At 41.3% G+C, this 24,813-nt stretch overlaps 1 protein-coding gene across 1 annotated transcript; it reads right to left on the bottom strand.

The window, feature by feature from the left end:
- Positions 1-1,125: 1,125 nt before the first annotated feature.
- Positions 1,126-19,867, bottom strand: LOC120554057 (sodium/potassium-transporting ATPase subunit alpha-1-like). Its single transcript, XM_039792654.1, has 23 exons — positions 19,761-19,867; positions 18,691-18,801; positions 15,697-15,756; positions 14,961-15,062; positions 14,712-14,813; positions 14,507-14,620; positions 14,061-14,195; positions 13,083-13,200; positions 12,570-12,838; positions 12,155-12,463; positions 10,740-10,874; positions 10,255-10,447; positions 9,964-10,139; positions 9,350-9,486; positions 5,239-5,389; positions 4,933-5,101; positions 4,674-4,828; positions 4,388-4,511; positions 4,117-4,262; positions 3,903-4,033; positions 3,474-3,575; positions 2,579-2,670; positions 1,126-1,316 (listed from the first exon to the last, which is right to left on the bottom strand). Exons 1-23 carry the CDS (start codon positions 19,770-19,772, stop codon positions 1,288-1,290), a joined length of 3,072 nt encoding a protein of 1,023 aa, XP_039648588.1. The 5' UTR covers positions 19,773-19,867; the 3' UTR covers positions 1,126-1,287.
- Between the last annotated feature and the right edge of the window lie 4,946 nt (positions 19,868-24,813).

The raw sequence follows: 24,813 nt of genomic DNA, 5'->3' as shown, positions 1-24,813 counted from the left end.
ACACACACACACACACACACACACACACACACACACACACACACACACACACACACAGACACACACACACACACACAGCTCTGACATGCTTATCCTTAAAGGCAGGGTTGGTAATGTTAAAAAGCCAGCAAGATTTGAAAGTAGCATCTCCCCTGGGAAACCTCCCCTTGCCCTCGGGGCTCCCCCCACACCCAGACGTGAACAAGACATTTCTTGTAAACAATTAATCCCACCCCCTCCCCCAAAAAACAAAACAAAAACGTACCTGTCCAACAGAAAGAAGGAAACCATGGCAGGTAGAGGCCACTTTGGCTGAGTTTTGTCCTCCATTCTCCAGTAGACTTGAAGTAACTCTGGAAAGCATCTATGTGCATTGAGCTCTGGCTCGCAGCGGGACAAGGAGGCATTTCATTGGTTCTTTCCAAGCGGACCGCGAGGCAGTGTTTGGTGGGCTTCTTTTTACAGGATTACAGCAGCCAGAGATGACTTTTTCAGAGCCCATAAAGACTTTGTATTGCTGTTGGGGTGTAAAGACCATTTCACACAATATACAAAAAAAATTATATTGGAAATAGATAACAAACCTTCCTTTAATATCTGGTAAGTAAAGCTCAAATCCTGGGAAAATAATGATTAAAAAGCTGTTGTTTTTTAAACAGTTTAGTAGCTGATTTTGATAGTGATGATCAGTTATTTAATCAGTCACAAGTATACACAGCTAATCTAACACACATTGATTTTAATTTTACATTTTTAATGCACCATTTGGAGCTGTTGGTTTTCAATGTAGGATCTGTTGTATGTGAGCTGTTCATGCTGGTTATTAAAGCGCCCTAAAATATCCCATTTGCTCTGTGAAGTGTGGATAATTCTTTCTCTCTTCATCATAATTGCGTTATTTTAAATTCATGCCCACCCTCTTCGAATCAAATCTGTCTCCTGAACTAAAGTTTACTTTACTGTTGAGGTGGACAATCCCACTGCATGGGTCACCGGACCTGACTCACTGGTACATATCTATTGAACCTTGAAAAACATCCTGCATCAAATCCCTAAAATGCTGTTTTTAGCCTTTACTTGTCAGAGAAGCAATAACTAAAGTGTGGCACAAAAAAAAAGCCTTAATTTACAACGGTACAGAAAATGTTTTATTATGAATGACATATAGATCAATACATTGATATCAATACATCTATATTTATTCATCCATGCTTTGTGTCTTTTGGGTCTGAGTAAAATCTCAGACAAATATGTAACATGACAGTAAATAACTTGTATCTTGTTGTGTCAGTAGTATGTCTCCTTTTCCACCCAACCTAGAAACCAAAAGAGACAGAATTAGGGACAGATGTTTTGGGAGGTTTTGCCTCACATTTGGGGTCTAAATTCTCCTTTTTGTCTTTCACAGACAAATTAAAAGAAGGGATGACTTGGTGGATCTAAGGCCCGGGACACATTAACCCGATTATCGGCCGTGGGACAGTCTGGCGAGGTCAGTGACTCAAATCTGTTCAGTGTGTCCCGTGCCATCGAAATCGGGACTCACCCGGAAATGACGAGCGGAATGAGGTGACTACAGTCTCTCAAAATCTGATGAAAATCTTTTAAACTGACCTTTGTTGAGCTGAAATGAAGACAGATTCAGCAACTGCATGGCCTATTTCTCGCTTAAAATGTTTTCAGAAACACGTTTCAGTGAACTATTTTAGTACAATATGAGCTCGTATTCTGAACGGCCGCCATGACAGTCTGGCTCTCAATATCCGGAAAAAAACAAACCCATGTGACGCGTTCGTCCAATCAGCTGCCGGTTTTCATTTCTTGGGCAACATTACAGATTAGCGCCGCCTGCTGTTATGGAGATGTATTACGTCTTGTCTCCTCTCGTCTTTTTGGTCTGTTCTGTGGCAGTTTTTTGGACCTCGGGGACGCGACTGATCATATCGACAGGGTTTTCTGTCAACAGTCGCCCGTCGGCTATATGTGTCCCACAGAAGGCCAAAAATCACTTAGCTATAATAATGGTTTCCACTTTTGAGTGAAACTGTAAAACTTAATTTAGCCCAGGTTCAAAAATAGCATTGGGCCATCTACACAGTGGAAAAAGCTTTGTTAAAATAAATCCCCAAATTTTTTTGATTGTTGCACATTAAACATGGACACACACACACACACACACACACACACACACACACACACACACACACGTTTGTGGCACTATCTTTGTGGGGACCTTATAGTGACATAATGCATTCCCTAGCCCCTTACTCTAACCATCACAACTAAATGCCTAACCTTAACCCTTACCTTCACCCTAACCATAACCTAATTCTATCCCTAATCTTACAACCAAGTCTTAACCCTCAAACAGCTCTTTATACTTGTGGGGTCCAGCATTTTGGCCCCACAAACTGTCGGGACCCCACAAGTATAATGGACTCCCGGTTGTTGGACCCCACGAATATAGTTAAACAAGAACACACACACACACACACACACACACACACACACACACACACAGAAAATGTGTGATACAAAAGCCTCAAAAGGCAAAAAGAAGAGTGAGTAAAGGTCTTACCGCCTGGGTAGCGTCTGAGGATATATCTTCTGCCTTCATCGTAAAAGAAGAGGATGACGGCATAGGGGACAGCACAGAACCACCAACCAAACCTAAGGTACGACACAGAGATTTAGCATACAGACCATCACATGGAGATTTACAATTAAGCTTATTCCTTTCTATAAATTGTGGGCTAAAAAGCAAAAGAAAATACTCAAAATATTGTCAACTGTTTTTTTTAGCAAAATATTTATGTTTAATTGATTGAACATTTGCTGAAAATACTGCAAATTTCGGCAAATGTTGCACTTTCTTTAGTAATAAGCCTTGGCCACCTGTGTGTAAATGTGTGTATGAACGGTGAATGGTGCCAGTACTATGTAAAAGCACTTTGAGTAGTTGTTAAGACAAGAAAAACGTTATATAAATGCAGTCTATTTACATTTAAACAATAACGAGGAGATTTCGGCTGCTTGTGAAACTTTCTGAGCTAATGAGTCAAACTTGCTTTTACTGCTTTCTATTGGTCTCTGGTGGGAAAACTGTTACTGTAGCGCTTCTGCTTCATTCTGCCTTTGAAATTGATCAGTGACACTAGATAATATCCACCTTTTGTAACAAGATAATAAAGCTAAAACAGCACTGGCCTAAACGTCATTGGGGAATACAAGGAAAACAATGTTGGCAGGAAGCCTAAAGTGCAGTTAATGTTTAAATGTTTAAATAAATTAACAGAAAGAAATAATGTCATGGATGACAACTTTAATAAGGATAAACTTAATGCATATTGTCCTCAAAGATTCACCTGCAAACATTTGGATGGAAAATTAGACCATTTTAGTTGTGTAAATTCAGTATAATTTATTAGTGAAAATAGTACGTGTATAGAAGGTTGTGTGTGTGTTTTACTCACTTGAGAGGATACATTCTGAGGGCAAGGTCTGTGCCTGGGCAATATGACAGGAAGACAGCCAGAGCTACCTCCTCAAATAGACCAAAGATGAGGACACGGTTCCTGTGGAAGCAAAGAGTCAACACTGTTAGAACAATTCAACTAATATGTGTTACTTTATTAACCTGAGATCATTCTACACTGTGATTAATGTTATAATGACAACTCTTGAAGCTCTAATTATAATTATATATAAACAATTCACTCTTAGATGTTTTGGCGTGTTATCGAAACTTTTGACTATGTTGTTGTCTAATAAACCGACTGAAATATAAGATATTAAAGACAAAGGTCAGACTACACAAATACACTACACATTATCGTGTAAGACAACACATGTTTTGAAGTCACTGTCTGTACCCAAAAGGTCTTCTATGTCTTTATACATACTTCATTCCTTGTTGCAGGATGGAGTTCCTCCTGGTCTTACAGATGATCAGATCGGCCACCTGGACCACCACAATACTGGCGAAGTAACCTGTGTGACATGTGAACTCTAGGACCTTTCTGCTCTCGTATGTCTGGTGAATACAACATTTAAAAAGATTAGTTCACTTTCCTCCTCTGTTCTTCCCTTGAAAATGTGAGCATGAGCATTACTGACCCACTGCTGTCCATAGCTGTCTTCCATGTCATTAAAATCTTTGTCGTCCCAAAGCATTCTGATCCCAGGCAGTGACAAGGGGAAGAAACCATTTTCAGACAGGATCACAAAGTATGTGAAGAAGCCAGCCACGGCCTGCATCATACCTAACAGAGAAGAAAAGCACTTTGATGGGTCTTTTGGAAAAGATTCGACATTATAGAAAAGCACAAAATAACAACAATCATTTCTGTCACCTAAATATAATTTAGGTACCATTAGGTACGCTTACCGATCTGTCCATAGGCCATGCTGATGAGCCTTTCATTCACCAGTTTGTCGGTTTTGGGGTCTCTGGGCTGTCTCTTCATGATGTCACTCTCAGCTTCTTCATAAGCCAGGGAGATGGCAGGGACCTGGGAGATAATAAGAAAATAAAAAATGGAAAAACATCAGTCAGCGAAGTATCTTCAATCTCTTTGTCACACACATTTGAGTTTAAAAAGACTTTCCTATGATGAAAAACTGTTACAGTAAGAAATAAGATTACCTATTATCCCCTAATTTAAAAAACTCACCAAGTCAGTTCCCAGGTCAATACAGAGGATGGTGACGGTTCCCAGGGCCAGAGGGATGTCGACGAGGACGAAGAAGAGGAAGGGTGACATCTCAGGGATTTTACTGGTCAGAGTGTAGGCGATGGACTTCTTCAAGTTGTCAAAGATCAGACGGCCTGACAAAATCATTTAGAAATTAATATTAAAAGGAAAATCAAGCACTTACATCAATGCTTTTTGCAGTCTGTATTCCACATTTAAGCCTTGGTGTAAGTCTTACCTTCTTCCACTCCAGTAACAATGGAGGCAAAGTTGTCGTCGAGCAGGATCATGTCAGCGGCCTGCTTGGAGACGTCAGATCCAGCGATCCCCATGGCGACACCAATGTCGGCCTTCTTCAGAGCTGGAGAGTCGTTCACACCATCACCTGTCACAGCCACAATGGCTCCCTGCAGAGAGAAGTAAGATGTTTTAGAATGTTCACTACAAAATTTAAGAAACAAAAAATCTACGATTAGACATTTCTGAAAGCTTTTAATCCCAATGTGTGTCTGTGAAATTGTCTTAAATTTTCTTTGACGCTGACCTGTCTCTGGCAACCTTCCACAATGATAAGTTTCTGCTGAGGGGAGGTTCTGGCGAAGACGATTTCAGTGTGGTGTTTCAGCACATCGTCAAGCATCTCTGAGCTCATGTCTTTCAGCTCACCCCCGTGGATAACGCAGGCCTTGGCATCCCTGGAGAGGAAATCACAGCAGCATTAGGAAATGGTTGTAATCCCACATCCTGTTTTTGAGAGGTAAATTGAGAATGGGATATAATCAGGGCAATGCAAAAAGAAAATCATGTGGAAACAGGAAATTCTTTCGAAAATAGACACCACACCAATTTGTTTTTGGTGCACTTTTTAAGTTCCTATTTTTTTTATCTACGCGTTTTAACTGGAACAAGCTTTTACTTCTCAGACGTCTGGGACCTTCTTGTACACAGACTGCCAACAGCCAACTCTGCACTGTTGCTAGCACAGCAAGGTTTGTTTTTAGCCTAGCAGCTAAGCTAGCCAGTCCCTTTTATGGAGGATTTTTAAACCTGGGCACTTTTATCATGCCAGCATTCACCTCTCCAGTTGCTCCCAGTTTGGTAAGGAGGAGTGGCTCATGGACTCCATGGTAATCTAGTGCCGCAGCACCTTAGCAGCTGCATTTGAGACTGCCAGTGGAAACTTGGATGACATGGTTCAATGGACAAAGCTGGCTCATCCACATACTGAAGACCAGTGGTTGCAAAAGGGAGCCAGGACCGAGACTGTACTGTGCTCCACCCCGGGACAATCAGCACCATGGACGATGGTTCATTGGGCTTATTGGGCTCAACACGGAGGCAAATCACCTACTGGTCCACCTCCAGCTCAAGACATCTGCCTCAGTTCTCAGTGTTGGATGAACAGGATTTTCCTCCTCTCACTAGGTCCCTACACCGCAGCCCGGGACAAAAATGGCCTGCCTGCTGCACCTGCACCGACAGGACCAACTCCAGAGCAGCTGCTCGTCCCTCTGTCCTCAATAATGTACCAACAGCTGCTACATCCACCCGCCTGGTTTCCAGTCCACGTTGAGCTTACAACCCTCATCATAGGGGATTCCATTGTGAGGCATGTCAATACGCAATCCTCCACAACTTTCCCCCTGTGTTTCCCTAGCGCTACTGTATACAACATCTCTGCCAGGATACCGGAGATACTGGAGGCCAATGATATCCGGAGGCAACAGTTGGAGATTTAAACTGTTTTTTTTAACCAACTCTTTGTCATTTTAAAAGACTCCAGACTGAATATCTTTAGCTCTGGACTAGTGCCCTCGCTAGGTTGCGGAATAGGATGCTTCTTCAGGCTCCCGAGCCTCCACACATGGCTCTCGATCGTCTGCCGGGAGCATAGTGCTGTATTTATTGACAATTTTAATCTTTTGTGGGAGCGCCAAACCTGATGGCATAAATCTTAATTTGCTTACTTAAATAACATGAACAATTAGCATGCAACTGATCACTGACACTCATTATCCACATCATTAATGTAATTGACTACCAGGTACATTCATCACTAGGCATCATAGCACCACTAGCTCCCCCTGTAATAGTGACACCCCCAGCTCTTCAATAATTTATTTCATCATATCAAATCATCATATCAAAATTCATCACCACTTGCCTCAACTTGTTCCGGTTTGCCTTTAAATGCAGGACCGTTAGAAACAGCTTTAAGAACTGACATATATTTTGACTGCTTTTCTCCTATCAACCTTGACCAATCATATTGATCTCAGTTTGCTAAGTTAACGATGAAGCATCCAGGCACGCTATAGATAGCCATGGTGCTCCACAAGGCTCTGTGCTGGGACCAATTCTATTCACCTTATATATGCTTCCTCTAGGCAATATTATCAGGAAACACTTGATTAACTTTCACAGTTATGGGGATGATACCCAATTATATCTTTCAATCAAACCAGTCAGTTAGTTCAACTTCAAGCATGCATTAAGGACAAAATCTCAAGACATATATATATATATATTTATAAATAACGCTCACAAAAAACAAATCTCAAGAACTGCTTTTTTTTCACCTGCATAACATTGCCAAAATTAGGCACATTCTGCCTTAAAATTATGCAAAAACATTGTCCATGCATTTGTTACTTCGAGGCTGGACTATTGTATTTCCTTATTATCAGGTTGCTCAAACAAGTCCCTTAAGACTCTCCAAATGATCTAGAATTCTGCAGCACATGTACTGACACAAACTAAGAAAAGAGATATTCATACTGGCTTCCTGTAAAATCCAGGATTGAATATAAAATCCTTCTCCTGACCTACAAAACTCTTAATGGTCAGACACCATCATATTTTAAAGAGCTCATAGTACCCTTACTACCCTATTGCCTCACTAGAAAACTGTGCTCCCAGAATGCAGAGTTGTCAGAGAACACCTAGAGCGACATAGGTGGGTGTATACCTGCAGACACCGCACCCCTCCTTAACTCTGCTTCTCTTTATTGATGTCACATTCATCTACCAACCCTTTGTAGGATTGGCTCAGGTTTGCCTTGGGCCAGCTCTTTGTCCTGGTTGATGCTGACATGCTTGGTAAAGTTATTACTCAATTTAAACTCAAGGTTTGTCCCTAAAAGGATCTTTTTCCTCGCCACTGTTGCACTAAATGCTTGCACTTGGGGGAATTATTGGAATTGTTGGGTCTTTGTAAATTATGTTTGTGTGGTCTAGACCTACTCTATCTGTAAAGTGTCTTGAGATAACTCTTGTTATGATTTGATACTATAAATAAAATGGAATTGAATTGAAACCAGCAACCTATTTTTTAGATCCCATGCACATACGATTTATGATTTACTGACCATTGTGATTTATTCTCACTCATTCAGATGGGTGTCTGCCCTACTGCTTTTAAAACTGCCATGGTGAAACCCCTTCTAAAGAGAAATACAGATATTATAGTACTCAATAATTACAGACCAATATACCATCTGCCATTTTTAAGTAACGTTTTGTAACTTTTTAATCAGTTAAATGATTTTATACATTCTCATAATCGTCATTTAAGCGATAAGTGATCCCCATCCAATCGCCATGGTGTTCCTTAAGGTCTTGGTCTTAATGTGGTATTTTGGAGGAAATTTAAACGATTTATACTAATTCTTGAGTGGTAAAAAATGGTTAAATTGTGCACCAAATCTGTGTAACAAATGGTATCAACCCAAATATTGATGAAACAACTTTTAGGTCATAAGTGAGCATGGGAATGGCCATCATAAAGGCATATCACAATGTACTAAGCATTTCACAATTTATTTTAATTAATTAATCAATTAATTTATATATGTTGTTTTTAATTTATGATTTATGACTACATGAGTGCTGAGCTGCATGTCAAATTAATTCTTGGGTTCCCAGCTTTTTGGTGACAGTATTTCTGCAGCATGACTGTGATCTGAACAAACTAAACCGGCTGATGAAGAGTTAAGCCATCAGCTCAGAGACTCCCTAGATGTATTTGTCTGCAGTGAATTAATGGCAAAAGCCTTTTTGGCTGAGTAGATTTCAGAGCCTTGTTAGTCAACGCTGATTTAATGTTGCTGTATTAGTATAAGAAGGGGCGGAAATCACCAGAGGCCTCACGATATGGTATTATAACGATACTTATATCACGATACTAATGTCGATACGATGATACGATATCATTGCGATTATAAACATTTTGCGATATTTTGTGATTTATTTCAAATTATTACCTTTGTTCCAACTTCATTATGTCCCCAAAGGAAAACTTTGTCAAGATCTGTTTTATCTAAAAAGATACATTTCTCTCTTTGTTGATCTCACTTTTCTCATTTTATTATTTCTTTTATTATTCTAGTACCAAAATGTTAAATTCTCACATGCAGTTAATGTAGTAGAAGATCGATAGCTGGCATCTGTGTATCGATACATTGTTGCGACAGAAAACATGCGATGCCATGCTGTATCAATTTCTTCCCCCACCCCTAAATACAAGTATTAGGAAGAACTGCTGCTCCTGCTCATGTAAATAATTGTCAGCATGGTGTTCATCTGCCAAAAATTCTTATTATTAATATTTAGTGCCATCAGAACAATCAGAACTAAGCTTAAGTAAGTGTACTAACCTGGGGTCGACTTCTGAGACTGGCACATTCAAGCGGGCAGCAATGTCTTCAATTGTCTCGTTGCCTTCAGAGATGATACCCACACCTTTAGCAATAGCCTTGGCTGTGATGGGATGGTCACCTGTAACCATGATAACCTAAGGGAGAAGAAGTTAAGTATTAACACAGACATGATTGTGGTTTTGGTCTTGAAATTATAGATACATGTACTGTACACCAGCAGTGTAGTCTACGTGATACGCAGGTATACGCAGTATACCCACTAAGAAAGCTCCAGGATTTCCATATACCCACTTAAAAATGCCCAATGACACGCAACAACATACTTTGCATTGTAATTTTGATATATTTTGAATTGTCATCTGTGTTTTTCTTCTTCACATAGGCTTAATAAAGGTATTTCCACTGTAAATTGGTGCATAAAAGTGTATCAGAATACAGAAAATTAAGTTGTGTGTGCTCAAAACCTTCCTAGGGGAGGACACCCAGACCCCCTACTATGATATGCCCCCCACCCCCAAGGCAGATTCTGGCCAATATACAGTATAGTAAACCCACTACAATGCATTAGACTACACCACTGCTGTACACCTAAAAAGACTACAGTTACATACCTTGATTCCAGCACTCCTGCATTTGCTGACAGCATCAGGCACAGCGGCACGAGGAGGGTCGATCATGGACATGAGGCCGACGAAGCACAGGTTTTCAGTGGGGAAGTTCACCTCATCAGCGTCAAAATCAAAGCCCTTTGGGAACTGGTCATCAGGCAGGTTGAAATGGCAGAAACCTGAGTAAGACGGGAAGAAAATGCTCGTCATCAGTTCACAGTTCACAGATCACTGTTTCTCGACACACTAGTTAAAGACATAAGGATGTAGCTGTAGAATGGAGCTATGTTGTACCCAGAACTCTCTCTCCAAGTCCTCCCAGCTCAACGTAGGCATTCTGGAAAGCATCTTTCATCTCTTCGTCCAGAGGCTGCTCCTTGCCGTTCATCATGATGGTGGAGCAGCGGTCCAAAATCCTCTCTGGGGCACCTTTCATCACCAGCAGGTGCTTGGTCTCTCCAGGAGTTGAATTCTTGTGAATGGAGAGCTTTTGGACAATGGAAAGATTGTATTTAAAAAATTCAATCCCAATTTTATTCTTAAGTATGCTAGTAAGCTCATTTATAAAAAAAACTGGTCGATGGAGAAAAACCCAACCACTAGAGGGCGTAAATCAACATTTCTCTCCGATACCACTGCAAGTATCTTACAATACTACGTTTGCAAGTTTTTTTGCGATTAAAATCTGCATGACTTTGTCTGTCATAGACAGGTTGAACCTTTTCCATATACACGTTGAACAAAGTTGAAAGCTATGGGGAACTCTGTGGATTGTTTACCTGGTATTTGTTGGTGGAGTTGAAGGGGATCTCAGCAATATTGGGGTATTTGTCTCTCATGCCGCGAACGGATCCACAGCACAGCTCAATACACTTCAGCAAGGCAGCTTCTGAGGCATCACCAGCTACATCCCTCTGAGGATTTTAGCAAAGAGAAAGATGGATTTTTTTTGGCATTTTTTTAGGCCTTTATTTTTGACCGGACTGCTTTAGACATGAAAGGGGAGAGAGAGGGGAAATGACATGCAGCAAAGTGCCGTAACATTAAGAACTGAGCCTCTGTATATTGGTGCGCGCTCTACCAGGTGAGCTACCCAGGCGCACCACAAAGTTGGATTTTGACAGACACTGCTAGGGCTTTCAACATATGGAGACAATTGAAATTACGGGATTGTAAAGAATTCAAAACTGACCCTGAATAGGCCATCTTCCTCCTAGACAGGTATGTAATATGACCATTTCAATCATAAAATAACTTTACAATGCGATGTGGTTGTACGTTAGAAGCCTACATGAAATAATGTCCCCCTTCCATTTGGTGCTCAGTTTAGCTCACAATACATCCAAAGTAGGCTAAGTTACCGTATGCAACACTTGAAAAGCAACGATGCATCAGTAACGTATTCCCTTATGTAGATTATTTTCTGAGCAAAACATTCATCGCAACTATATACTGTCCCGGTAACGTTAACTTAGCAATACAGTGGGTAATACAGCACCAGCCAGCACTTGCTAAAAAAGACCTTTACGACAGCAGGTGTGGTAAAAACACTACCGCTTTTGTCCAAAGGGGCCGCTAGAATCAATCCTCATAGCCACTTTACATTTCAATGATCAATTCAACAATACAATATTCACAATTTGAAGAATGATGGAAATCTCCTCTACCAAAATTTCAAATATTTGGTAACCAATTTCTCTACCTCATTTCATCCTGTTCCTAACTATGCAGTTTGAGTTTGAGAAAAAAAAACTTGTCAGTACTCATTGAGAAATAAATCGATGGGTCTGTGTGGCCACCTCTTTCTAAAGCTGCAGCTACATACTGCTGAAAATAATTATGTTAAGGGATTTTTATAAAGATTTGTAGCGCAGTATAGCTCTATCTGATTTTGTTGTATCCAAAACGTTTCTTGCCAAGTTATAAGGGCAAGTCACCTCCCACACAGTCACCGCATCTCAGGATTCATCTGGGTCTTGTATCCAGTTCAACATGTTTTAAGGAGGACAAATATTCTATGAGTTGATGAGGGTTAATTCTGCTCTGTGCTTTTTTTTTCTTTTACCTTTTTACAAAAGATGTTTTTTGTTACACCAAAAGCCAATGTTATTGGTATATTTTACTCCACTGGTGAGTTGATTAGACTCTTTTGTGGTGATCAGATATTACATGTTTATTATTACAAGCTTTTCACCTTCATGATGGGTACGGTGGTCTGCTCTGCCAGGAAGACGGCACGGTTGCAGAGTCCGGCGATTCTGGCCAGGGCAGCCCAGGTCGCAGAGCTCCTGTCAAAGGAGGCCCCACTCTGGTTCTCTGTGGTGTCGGCCTCGAGGATCTGGTTGTCGAACCACATGTGGGCCACGGTCATCCTGTTCTGGGTCAGGGTGCCGGTCTTGTCGGAGCAGATGGTGGAGGTGGAGCCCAGGGTCTCGACAGCTTCCAAGTTCTTCACCAGGCAGTTCTTCTTCGCCATACGCTTAGCGGTCAGGGTCAGACACACCTAGAGACAGAAATCAAGTGTTCATAGCTATAATATCTTTATTTTTTTATTATATATGTCTTTGCATCAACTAATGATAGATTGAGACTCGGCCAGAAAAACTCACAGTGACAGTAGGCAGTAGACCTTCTGGCACGTTGGCCACAATGATACCGATGAGGAAGATGATGGCTTCCAGCCAGCCATACCCAAGGACGAGTGAGAGGACACAGAAGGTAACACCCAGGATGATGGCCACGCCGGTGATGATGTTGATAAAGTGTGCTATCTCGATGGAGATGGGAGTTTGGCCGCCCTCCAGACTGGAAACCAGGCAGGCGATACGACCCATGACGGTACGGTCTCCGGTGTTGATGACGACTCCTCTGGCAGTACCTGGACAGAGCCAGAGATTTTTTTTTTTGTGATAAAAATGACATTTTTTGATGAAAAAAGTGGGGTAGCAACTCCTTTTTTTAACCATGAACTTACTGTATATTGTCTACATAAATTTGCCCATCCCTTTTATAACTTTTGTAATTTCATGAAATCTTTTTTGAAGTTTAATTTCCTTCCAACTTGGATTTAACTTGAATCTATTTAGAAGTCTACACAACTTCTGTGTTTGTTAGGTCTCTACCTTCAACACAGTTGGTGGAGAAGAAAGCAATGTTCCTGGTTTCCAAAGGGTTGTCGTTGGAGAAGTCGGGAGTACGAGTCTGAGGCTCGGATTCACCAGTCAGAGAGGAGTTGTCCACCTGAAGGAGTGAAAAGTAAAGCAAGAATGAAATACCATAGATATCCAGAGAAATGAAAATGACATGATGTCTACAAGACCAACAAAAGTTGGTTGCTTATCATGCTCTTTATGTAAAGTTATAAGCACTCATAAATAATCATAATGTTTTATAACTAAATACAATATATATATATAATAACACATCATAAAGCATTTTTATAATGACTTATAAGGTCAAGTATCATAATACTCAATAATAGCTGGTCACTCTGTGTCTATAATGCATTATGAACGCATTTATAATGTGTTTATAATCTGCTTATAGCGATGTATATATAAGTATAGTTATAAGCACTTGTGAATAATCATAATGCTTTATAACAATAATCAAAACACATAAACCATTTTATGACTTATAATATGACTTATATTATAATCCTTTTATAATGCAAAATAATCACTGTTGTAAGGTATTATAATGTAATTATCAAGTCAATAAGTGGTCAAGTTTTATGTTAAGTAAAATGCATGTGGTATAGGTAAATATAATACCTTACAATCAGGTTATATTTCACTATAAGTTTGTTTGCTTTGAATAAAGTGAAAAACAATTAATTAAAAATTACTGCAAGAAGAACACAGAACACTTTTATTGTGTAAATGTATTTATATAGATATTGAGTACTCCAATTTGAAATAACCTTATGTGAAAAAAAAACACTGAATGATGGATATTTAACTAATGTAATGTAAAGACTCAATTGACTTAAAGTATAGATATACTAAACTATAACAATGCATACATATGTATTATCTTATGTGCTGTTTGAAGCCACTGCTCCATAAGCGAGATTAAAAACAAGTCTTTGAGGTACGGACCTTGCAGCCGTGAGCAGAGACGACTCTCACATCAGCGGGGATCCTGTCTCCAGCTTTCACCTCCACCAAATCTCCGACCACCACCTCCTCAGCGTTGATCATCTTCTTCTCGCCTTCACGGATGACCAGGGCTTGCTACGAGAACCAACATGAAATATATGGTTTTTAGGGCAATTTCCGACCAGAATTATAGATGGTTTTATTCACAGTAGCAAGAAACCAGATGATAAATGGAAAAACGAGTCAGTGTGGTAATGCTGATGAAGCAATACGGCTATTCATTGATATTTTATCATTTGTCACTGTCTTAAATATGACATGAGCAACATTTTGAGCTATTTTGTAAATAATTGCAACCAAATGAGCTTTTCAATTACGCTGTTTTCTGTTTCAAAAAGTTGTGACATAGAGGTACATGAAGGTACAAAAAGTCAAGAGAATCTCACCTGTGGGACCATTTTTTTAAAGGAGTCCATGATCCTGGAGCTCTTGGCCTCTTGGTAGTAGGAAAAGCATGCACTGATGATGACGACAGAGGAAAGCACCACACCCAGGTACAACTACAGCGAGGGAAAAAAGACTGTTAGTCAGTTCATCTTTGGTGCTATTAATTATTTTATTAATATCATACACTAACAAATACCTCCTTACATTATCATTGGCTGCTTCATCTTCGGTTATAGTCTGGATAGTGAAAGCGAAGAAGCAGAGGATCGCACCAATCCACAGCAGCATGGAGAAACCACCAAACAGCTGGAAATGAGATTAAACAACATTCAAGTGTCATAACTTTACATAACTTTATCGAATTAAAGTGAATTTGCACTGGTTTCCTGTTTTGCACGGAAAATGTTGCACAGTCCCAAACTGGAATTTCAACTCAGAAAATGTGACTCTTACCTGTTTACAGAACTTGACCCATTCAGGCGTTGTGGGAGGAGGCGTGAGGGCGTTTGGGCCATCTCGGGCCAGGATGTCTTTTGCTCTGCTGTTGGAAAGACCCTAAAAAATAGACATAAAAAATATAGGTTTGACAGACTGGCAGATTGACAGAAAAAAAAGAGCTAGGTGTGAGGTGTAATGTAATACCCTTTCACACCAATGGCTCAACCATTGTTATACCAAGGTTGACTGTGTGTTTGAATGGGTTAACCCTCCTCGATCTACTTGGGTTGGAGGTGGGTTGGATCAGGGTATCACTAGGGTCGATAGTAACGTGAATTGCATACGACCTGGGTCGCTAACAGCCGGGACAGGACAAATTATATGATTGGTTGGAAATGAGAGTGGGGCAGTTGTCACAGGTTGCCGCACACTTTGAAAAAACAACAAAAACATACATTTAGTCTCACTGTGCTTTACGCTGGGTTTTCACCATAGACTGTATAAACTGGGATTTTCACAGGCAGCGGTTCAATTCATTTCCAGAATAGTCTGCTGACAGTGAGCGCCTGGATGTTCACTAGTCTGCCATTTGCAGAGTGGTAGCAAAGTTTTTACAGGCAAAATTGTCTGTGCATAGTAAGTAGTTCCCTGGCCTCTGGGCTTATGTGCCTCTGTGGCTCACAAACACACAAAAACTAACACACGCACACACACACACACACACACACACACACACACACAGAGTACTCACCCTGGTCAGGTCAGTTCCATATTTTCTGTGAAGTTCATCCAAGGTTAACTTGTGGTCATCCTATGGAGAGAAAGAGAGAGAGAGAGAGAGAGAGAGAGAGAGAGAGAGAGAGAGAGAGGAGAGAGAGAGACATAGACAGAGAGAGAGAGAGAGCGAGAAAGAAAGAGATTGAGAGACATTGCGTAAACCAAGCTAAAATCCCTGTCATTTTATCTCCTTTGAGGATTAAAAAAGGTCCTGTCATGTCGTTCAGAGGGACACAGGGAACATAAAGATGACAAGGCAAAATCGGTCATCTGGGGCGACCTCTAGCTCACCCGGTAGATTATGGATGCATGCCGGTCCATACAGTGTGATTTTAAGATTAGTCAAAGCAGTCATTCGAGTAAAACTAGAGTTGGCTGATGATTGAACATTTGCAGCCAAACCCAAGAGCTAAACCGCCATGGGCTCAGTTAGTTATGGCACGCCAAGAGTTGCAGAAGGTCTGCAGTTTTCTGGGAGTTTGTTCCAGATATGTGGTGCATAAAATAAAACTGAATGCTTCTTTTCCACGTTTAGTTGTGACTCCGGGGAAAGAAAAGCAGACCTGTCCCAGACAACCTTAGAGGTCTGCATGGTTCAAACTGTTTGGTGCGAGCAATCAATGTCACCCAAGATGAAATTTAAAAAGGGTCTAAAATCGCCAATGGTTACCACTGTCTTTTAGCTGTACTTTGATGCCTCAGTTAATTGTATGATGGTGCAATAATTATTAACATGCCGGCTTCATTGGCTCCATGGAGACCCAACTACATTTTTTTTCTACTGCCCAATAGTTTATTATTCTTCAACCATGGTTCAAAGTTGACACCTGAAGATCACTGTTGCCCCTTTTTTTTGTTCTCAAAGTCAAACTTTCTGAAGACACAATGCACTTTCAGCAGTTGGAAGACACACTAAAGACACCGCCTGCTGTTAATTGCAGTAAATTATATGCTAAGTTAGGGAGGTTATGGTGGAATGGTGTTACGGTTGCTATGGCATTGAGATGTCCTTCAGCAGGCCGGCAGGACTTTGAGATCTAGTTAAGATGTGCCGAGAACAAAAATCAGCAATATGTCATCTAGATGGGAATTTTTATTGCCTAATAACCTGCAGCACTCTGTGACCTGGTGGGTGACATTGGGCAGAGGCTGTTGCACAATAAACATGAAGTAATTAAAGAACGAAAGAAGAAGTTCTTAAGATGGGATAAATCATTCAAGTTACAAATTAAACCTATAACCACCTTTAATAAATGTATTTCTGCCTATAAAATGTGACCATTGTACATTTTAGTCAGTGGTTTATCAGCCTTTCTCGTTGACCTGGGGATGAACTTAAAGCAAGAGTGCCTCACTGCTCTTGGGAAATGACCTCAGCCAGCTACAGATACAGACTGAGAAAAGGCCCCAATAGAAGCAGTAGAAATTGGGGGTACTGTTCTACACAGGAAACCCACCTAGACTTCCATGCATGTGTCACAGGGTGAAAGTGTGTTTTAAACTTGTTGCTCTGGTATTTTATATGTTGTGGTTTTTTTTTTTTTAATCTTGCATGTTTTTACTAATTATGCCCCAATTGCCTGCACCAGAACTAATAGTAGTAGAAAATCTTGAGTCTGGAGGATAGTTTAAGGCTTGTGCACTTTTCCATGTGAGGGAGGAGCCTACTCGGCAGGATTAGAGGCAGCATGTGACCTTTTTTTTCCCTGAACTCGTTTAATGCACATGGTTTTAACCTATGAGAGGTGGAGGCTTGCCTGAGCCAGCCTATGGTGTTGTCAGTAGGAGGGACCAACCACAAATATAAGATGGCCACAGGTGAGCGGGAGAAGGAAAAAAAAAAAAAAAACAGGACAGAAAGAGTTGGACGGTGTGAAGCGGAGGAAGGGGGACGATGGACCTGGGGGGGGGAGCATTACACCTGTCTGTGGTTATAAGGTTACAACATTGTTCAACACGCTCTCAAGTTATTTTTAGTATGATTGCTTTGACCATGGCACTGAGCTAACCCACGATTTGTTAGCTGTATAGATAGATGACTAATCTAATGCTAATTTAGTAGGTTAGCACACCCACGTCTGTCTGCCTCACTCCCCCGGCACTCAGAGACTTCAGTCGGGATGAGAACGGACAACAGCTCCGGAGACACATCCACAGTCAGCCCCCAGTCAGCCCCCAGTCAGCCCCCAGTCAGCAGCCAGCCAGCAGCCAGCCACTGTGATTACAGCAATCCGAACCCAGCCAGCATAAAGTCCATTGCCAGGTGCTAACAACTAGGGCTGGGTATAGTTACAAATATTTTCGATACCAATACCGTGACTTTGATACTGGTTCCTGAACAAATTAATTTTAAAAAAAGTACAACATTACACATTACGTGAGCCCTGTCTTTGCGAGTAACAGAGTTTTTCAGCGTGTCTCTACGACGTGTAACAATAGACAGCTAATCAGCAGCATTATTAGATCTTGGTTGAAGCATGCTGCATGCTTATTGGCTCACTGTCGCTGATGAGATTTGCTCCTTAGATTTTGAAGTTTGGTATTGAATGACGAGGCATTTTTCGTCCAGGACCACCGAATCAGCCCTGGACTCGTAATCATGAACAATTTGTATTACCCATAGAGGTATTTGGACTGTGGCTAGGTCATTTTAAGGACACATATTAACAGTGCCTGTCTTTCATTTGTTTAAGTTTTTTAGTATTGGATTTGTTTATATTTTCTAAATCAGAATAAATTCATGTTTTTAACCTCTGAAATAGTGTCTCTTCGGTTACCGCAGTGTTGCTCCCCCACCCAACAGGTGAGCAAGGAGGGAAAAATAAACCAGGAGGACTAAAAGAGTTGGATGATGTGCAACAGGGGGGGAGCAGCATTACACCTGTCTGTGGTCTAAGGTGAGGACCAGGTGTGTCTGTGTGGTTAATGCTGCGTATATATCCCTCAAGTGTATCTTGTGTGTACTCACCAGGTCAACTTCTTTCTTCAAATCGTCCATATCCTTCTTTCCTTGAGATTTCTTGTCTTTCTTGTGCCCACCATCTGTGGTTGCCGCCAGTTTGTACTCGTCTTTCCCTCTCTGGATTGAAGAAAGTGAAACAAAATAAGACACAAGAGCAAGAGCAGTGTCAAAAGCTGCTAACTAAATGTTCTTATAATACATTCTTGCTAACATGGCCTGGGAAGAAGCTCAGTTCAGACCTAATATTTACTATGATACGAGGTTGGATACGAGGAAGAGAGGGTGTAACATTTCCATGGCAATGACTCTCTGTACTTCCGTTCTAACTTCCCACGTTTCAGGGTTTTTGTAGATATATATCATTTCTAGCATCTTAACTTTCTACAGTTGCATTTCTAGTGATGCCGCTCCCTCTCTTCAGTCACTCTCTAGCTCGATCAACCATATACCATGCTCGCAGGCGCTCCATGAGCCTCCGTCCAAAACTCTGCCATTTCGACCATTTGACAGTTTGTAACTCATTGATATAAAACAGTTAGTTGTATCGGACTTGACCAGCTGACTTCCATATTGACCAGCTGACTTCCATATTGACTTCCATATTCTAAAACCAGCCACTGGCAACTTGACGAGCTGAGTTGCTTGGTGCCTCCATCAGCTGATGCCGAGCTGAAACTGGCCAGTTCAGAACGTTTTCAACTTTTCAATGCACCGTTGCGTGCATATTAAATTGTCAATTGCAGAATTCATATTCAAATTGAATGACGAAATTGCAAATTGAATTGACAATTGCAAAATACATTGCCATTTGAATAGAGACCAAAAAACCATGGCGAAATGAAATGCTACTGATTGAGCTTTCATTCCAATTTTTGTTAAAAATAATTTCAACAGAGTTGAGGAGTGCAGTGCCACTGTGCATATGAAATTGCCAATACCAAAATGCATATTCAAATTGAATGACAAAATTGCAAAATGAATTGACAATTGCAAAATACATTGTCATTTAAATAAAGAGGCCAAAAAACGTCCTTAAGAAACTAGTCCAAAACATTTGAAGAGGCTCCAATACTTACTCCCAGTCCCATGGTTGCAATGTGCAATGAAAACAGTCAATCCAAGTGTCTTTTTAAATTGCAACCTTCCTCCGCCACTCACTCTGTCAGCCACAGAGCAGAGAAGATTGATTGCTTCACATTAGCCTACCTTTATACCAATGACTGTCTCACCTGCCTTGATAGGAGGAGTTTGGGGGGGGGGGGAGTTGCAAAGGGGTGAAACAGGACAGGTGATGAGTAATGTTGGGACAACAAGTTGAAATGGGGGGGGGGAAAGGGGGGGGGCGGGGGTGAAAGGGGTGAAAGTGACCAGGTGATGAGTAATGTTGGGGACAACAAGTCAAATGCAAAGGAGTGAAGCCTTTCGTTTACCCTCTCTGTCTGCTGAGGTCAATTTGCCCTGTTAAAAAAGAAACGAAACAACAACAACCAATGTAATTGATTCTGAGGCTACATTTACACTACTACGTTTGGGTTTGAAAACAAATATCTCTTGCTATGTTTACATCTCGCGTTCACACTACCCAACAGAAAAAAACAAACAAAGACATTTGGAAATGCTCCTGCCCCCGTTTTGGTTTGAAAACTCTGGGTTTGCGTTGTAGTCTGGACGGACATAAACGGAGACCTTTGGGAAACGATGATGCATGTCAGTCAGTCTTAAGGCCATGTTTTAGTCGTGCGTAAAATCGACGGCGTAGCCCCGCAGACCCCCGCAGACCCCTCTGAGTCCACGAAAAATGTAACTACACATCGCAGCGACGCACGTCGCTGGGCCGTGCCTTGGTAGCGTTGCATTTCCCCCCCCACCGGCTCATTTCCTGGTTCTCCTTCTCCATAAACAATGTGAAATCAAGGAGAGGGTTAACGTCTCCTGCTACAGATTTCCCACCTTCGTCAGGAAACACAGGGGAGACACTTTGTTTCTCTCACTAGGACTCTAGAGTCGGTACTCGCTCGCCATCACTCTCTCACTTCTCCCTCGCTCTATCACCCACTCCCCACCACACACACACACACACACACACACATGCCGGCTCGACGCACACACCAGCGCACAAGTATAAACATCAGGCCACTTACGTAGGCTACGGCGAAAGGTCTGCGTGGAGCCTCCACACAACTGTAAAACGGCCTTTATCGGTTAGGTAGGCTTACATTCCTTTTAAGTAACAGTTCTACATCGTCATCAGTCCAAGCAAATAAATCACTGGGCTTACTTTTCCATATTGTTGTTCTTTCATGAGCTCAGACATTAAGGGGAGAGAGAGGGGGGGGGGGAATGCATGCAGGACAACGCCGCAGGCCTTTGCGTCGAGGAATAAACCTCTTCATATGGTTTACCAACTGAGCTACCCAGGCGCCTAAGTATTTTCTGTATTTTTTTTATGTTTATACATCCATGATTTTGAATCACGGACAATCTACTTCCTGTTTACACTGCCACGCGCATGCCCAGTGTATGTGGGTGGTCATGTGATGTGGCTAGTCAGATAATATGATCGGAGATTAGTTCAGCTACTGGAGCTAAAGCTCTTGCGTGGACTGAGATTATTTTGGTGTTTGGTGTTTTAAGCCACCAACGTCGTCTTCCAGGCAGCGCTGCCTGGAAGGCACTAGGATTAGGCTAGGGTTAGGGTTAAGGTTAGGGTTAGGTGCCTTGAAGTCGACATTGGGGGCTTAAAACACCATCGAGCGATTATTTTTGTCTTAAAACATTGATTAAAAAATAAAATGTAGTAGTGTAGATGAAGCCTGAAGTCCTCCCACCTCAGGAAAAGTGGAAAGACTAGGACTGGAATGTCTTTCATAATGCTTAAACCCTCGTGTTTAGCATAGATTCACATTGCTACAACACTAAAGTGAGCTTAAGAAGTGAGCTCCTTTGCTGACTGCCTGCTGTACCCATACAGGATTAATATACGTTGATCATCCTGAGAAACACACTGAAATCAGATTTGAGATTCAATTAGTGCTGAGTCCTCTAAAAGAGTTCAGGTGAGATTTAGGGTTTCCCTGTCCAAACTTGGGCAAAGATCCGTTGTTACAAAACCAGGAAGTGGATATTGATACTTATTTTATTGGTCGAGCTGATGTACTTTTAAGATTTGCAGCTACAATTGTAAGCCCTACTTTAGTGTTCCTGTGGTTAGCAGAGATCTGAAGCAAAGCCGTGACGTTCAACTGACTGTTTTGAATGAATGGTTGAGCCACCTAATGCTCTGGACATTACTGTGTCCTTGAACAGACAGGCAAAGTGGTTTTTCGACTGGCCTAGTCTAGTCTAACTGTCTGTATTTACCCTGCAGACATCGGAGGGGCAGTTAACCATAGACTACATAAATCAACAAGGACCCCCCCAAAAAAAAAAAAAGAAAAGGGAGCTTTCCCCGTGTGTGACACTTTCAAATGCAAGTTATTATTAGCTGGCTTTGTATTTTTTTTATTCACTATTCATTATCAAACTTTGGTTTATTGAATATCGTGTACTTTTACTGGTATTGGAACCGACTACTAGATTTTTGGTATTGTGACATCTCTATCTTTGACTGCCACCTTTAGTTCATGACCCTGAACTTGCAAAACCATAAAACCTTCCGGCCCATTGAAAGGAAGAGGGATTGTCCTTGTTGGCTGGCTGGTTATTGGGTGTTGGATGTGTTTGTAGTAAACTTTCTACTGTTTATAGTCACTAGACTATGCAGGAAGGAGGAGGGTGGGGGTGTTATCATACACAATGGGAGGGTAGTAGATTGTAAAATTAGTAGGGGATGAGAAGAGGAATTCTGAGTGAGAGAGGAACAAAAATGAAAATGGTAAAAGATTAGTAAGTATGAGAGGGCCGAAAGAGAGAATGAGTCCTGTGCTATTGTTCTAGTTATGGTACAATGTAAGCAGCTCATGTGGCAGCTTTGCCATGGCAGTGGGGCCTGCAGTGTATTGAATTCAATTTGTTCCAATTCTATTCATGACATGAAATAGGAGTAAGAGGACCGTGATGTAAGAGATAGATAAAGGGAGGAAAGGTTGAGAAAAACCTTAAGGGGACACTTCAACCCAAAATTAAATCCACATTTCCTCTTACACTCAGTGTTGTGTATCCGCTCAGATACTGGTTGCAGCTCGCCACAGGACAATAAAACACAATGGAAACTGCTTTGTGGTGCAGTTTCTCATACACTAAAATTCATTGGAATGCCAACTAACATGTGGGGCTGTGTGTACGAATACTTTTAGGCCCTGTCTCTTTAGCTTCACAATGACATATGACCATACCTTCTATTCAATCACCTTTGCACACACACCTATTGATAATGTTAAATTAAACAAATGAACAGAGTAGCCACACACAACAGCTTTCAAATCATAGTAAGATGATTAATTACGCGTCTTGAAAACGCTTGTATAGACAAAATGCTAATATTTGCTCTTCTCCTGCTCCGACTCTTTTCCTTCCTCTTTATCACATCGATTCACTTTTTTCATCATCCATCGACCTCATTCTCTTTCTTCCTATTTTCTCGATATCCCTCCATCCTTTGTCTGCAGACTCTCGCTGTCTTTCTTACACTAGCACCCTCTGCTGTAAAAGACGTCACCTGTGAAGTCAGAAGGAAAATAACCTGATTTGCTGGTTCAACCTGAATAGGGCAGCATGCACAGTTTTCACTAAGGCAATCCAAAACTTTCTGGTAATAGTCTGCCTACAAGCTCAAGTGTGTGTGTGAAGAAGGCCAACTGAGAGCTGGCTGGTATGACGTTGCTGTGTATGCACACACACATCAGAGGAGTTAAGGGAGAAGGGTAAACACAAAGTACCGTAGATACAGCACTAGAGTGGTCTCAGTTAGTTTTCATAAAGGCAGGGTTGGTAAAGTTGAAAAAACAAAAAAACATACCTGTCCAACAGAATGATAGCAACCATGGCGGCAGTGGCAACTTCTGATGAGTTTTCTCCTCCATTCTCCAGTAGACTTGCAAAAACTCCGGGCAGTGGCGACACGCACTGAGCTCAGGCTCGTCCAGCGGGACAAGGAGGCAATTCATTGGTTCTTTCCAAGTGGACCGCAAGGCAGTGATTGGCGGGCGTTTTTTACAGAATTACAGCAGCTACAGATGACAGATCTTTTTTGCACATTTTTGTTTCTATAGCTAAATTCCTTCTTCATGACAACTGTACAGGGTTGATATTTATTTTATTACTCACCTGCTTAATTCTATAAGGCTTATAAGCAGCGTACTGTTATCGACACAAGATACGGTATTTTGGTATGAAAACCTGCATTTTTAATTCAACCAAGTACCCTGTATCATAACAACATGTCTGGCATTTGTAGCAAAGTAAACCGCTTGAAAATCGGTTTCTGCAGGTAGTTGTTTTGCACAACACAGGAAGACAGTTCAGTTTTACCGTAAGGCAGAAGGTAGATGGAAAAAGAAGTGCACATTTCATACAGACATGTCTTCTCAACAGCCTGCAGAAGGCCTTACAGAAGTAGCTGTGTTGCTTAATGCTTATTGGCATCAGCGGAGGCAAACACTGTCAAATGCGGCAAAAGTCGGGTAGTTGGCATAACATATGTTGCATTACTGCCTCCTACTGGAATTAACCGTCAGCTATTATTCTATCTATAAATTGCAGGAACGTCTGTCTGTCTGTGTGTGTGTGTTATGCGCATATCTCTCGAACCGTTAGTCCGATGGATTTCAAACTTGAAAGGTGTCTTGCTACGGGCATGAGTAAGTGCCCAAGGTTGACGTTGCTTGGATTAGAAATGCAAAAGATATCGTTAAATATACTGTATAGGTAAAAGAAGCACACATTGGCTTTTACCGCTCTAGCCGCTGGCCACTCCCCCTCTCACCCTGAGGACCAGAGATAGAGAGCAGCGGCGCTTTGGCAGCTAAAATGTGACATACACCTCAGACCCACAAAAATGGGCAAAGTTGCACTACTTTGGACCGTCTTTGACTTTGAATAAACAAACGACATTTCCCGAATTTAAGGACGTTTCCGAATCCCACACATGCAAAGCACAACCAGCTACAGACAACAAGTGGCAAACAGAAC

The sequence above is a fragment of the Perca fluviatilis genome, chromosome 24, assembly GCF_010015445.1.
Source record: "Perca fluviatilis chromosome 24, GENO_Pfluv_1.0, whole genome shotgun sequence".
NCBI lineage: Eukaryota > Metazoa > Chordata > Actinopteri > Perciformes > Percidae > Perca > Perca fluviatilis.
The sequence above is the reverse complement of the archived record's forward strand: the minus strand, read 5'-3'. Positions and strand labels throughout refer to the sequence as shown.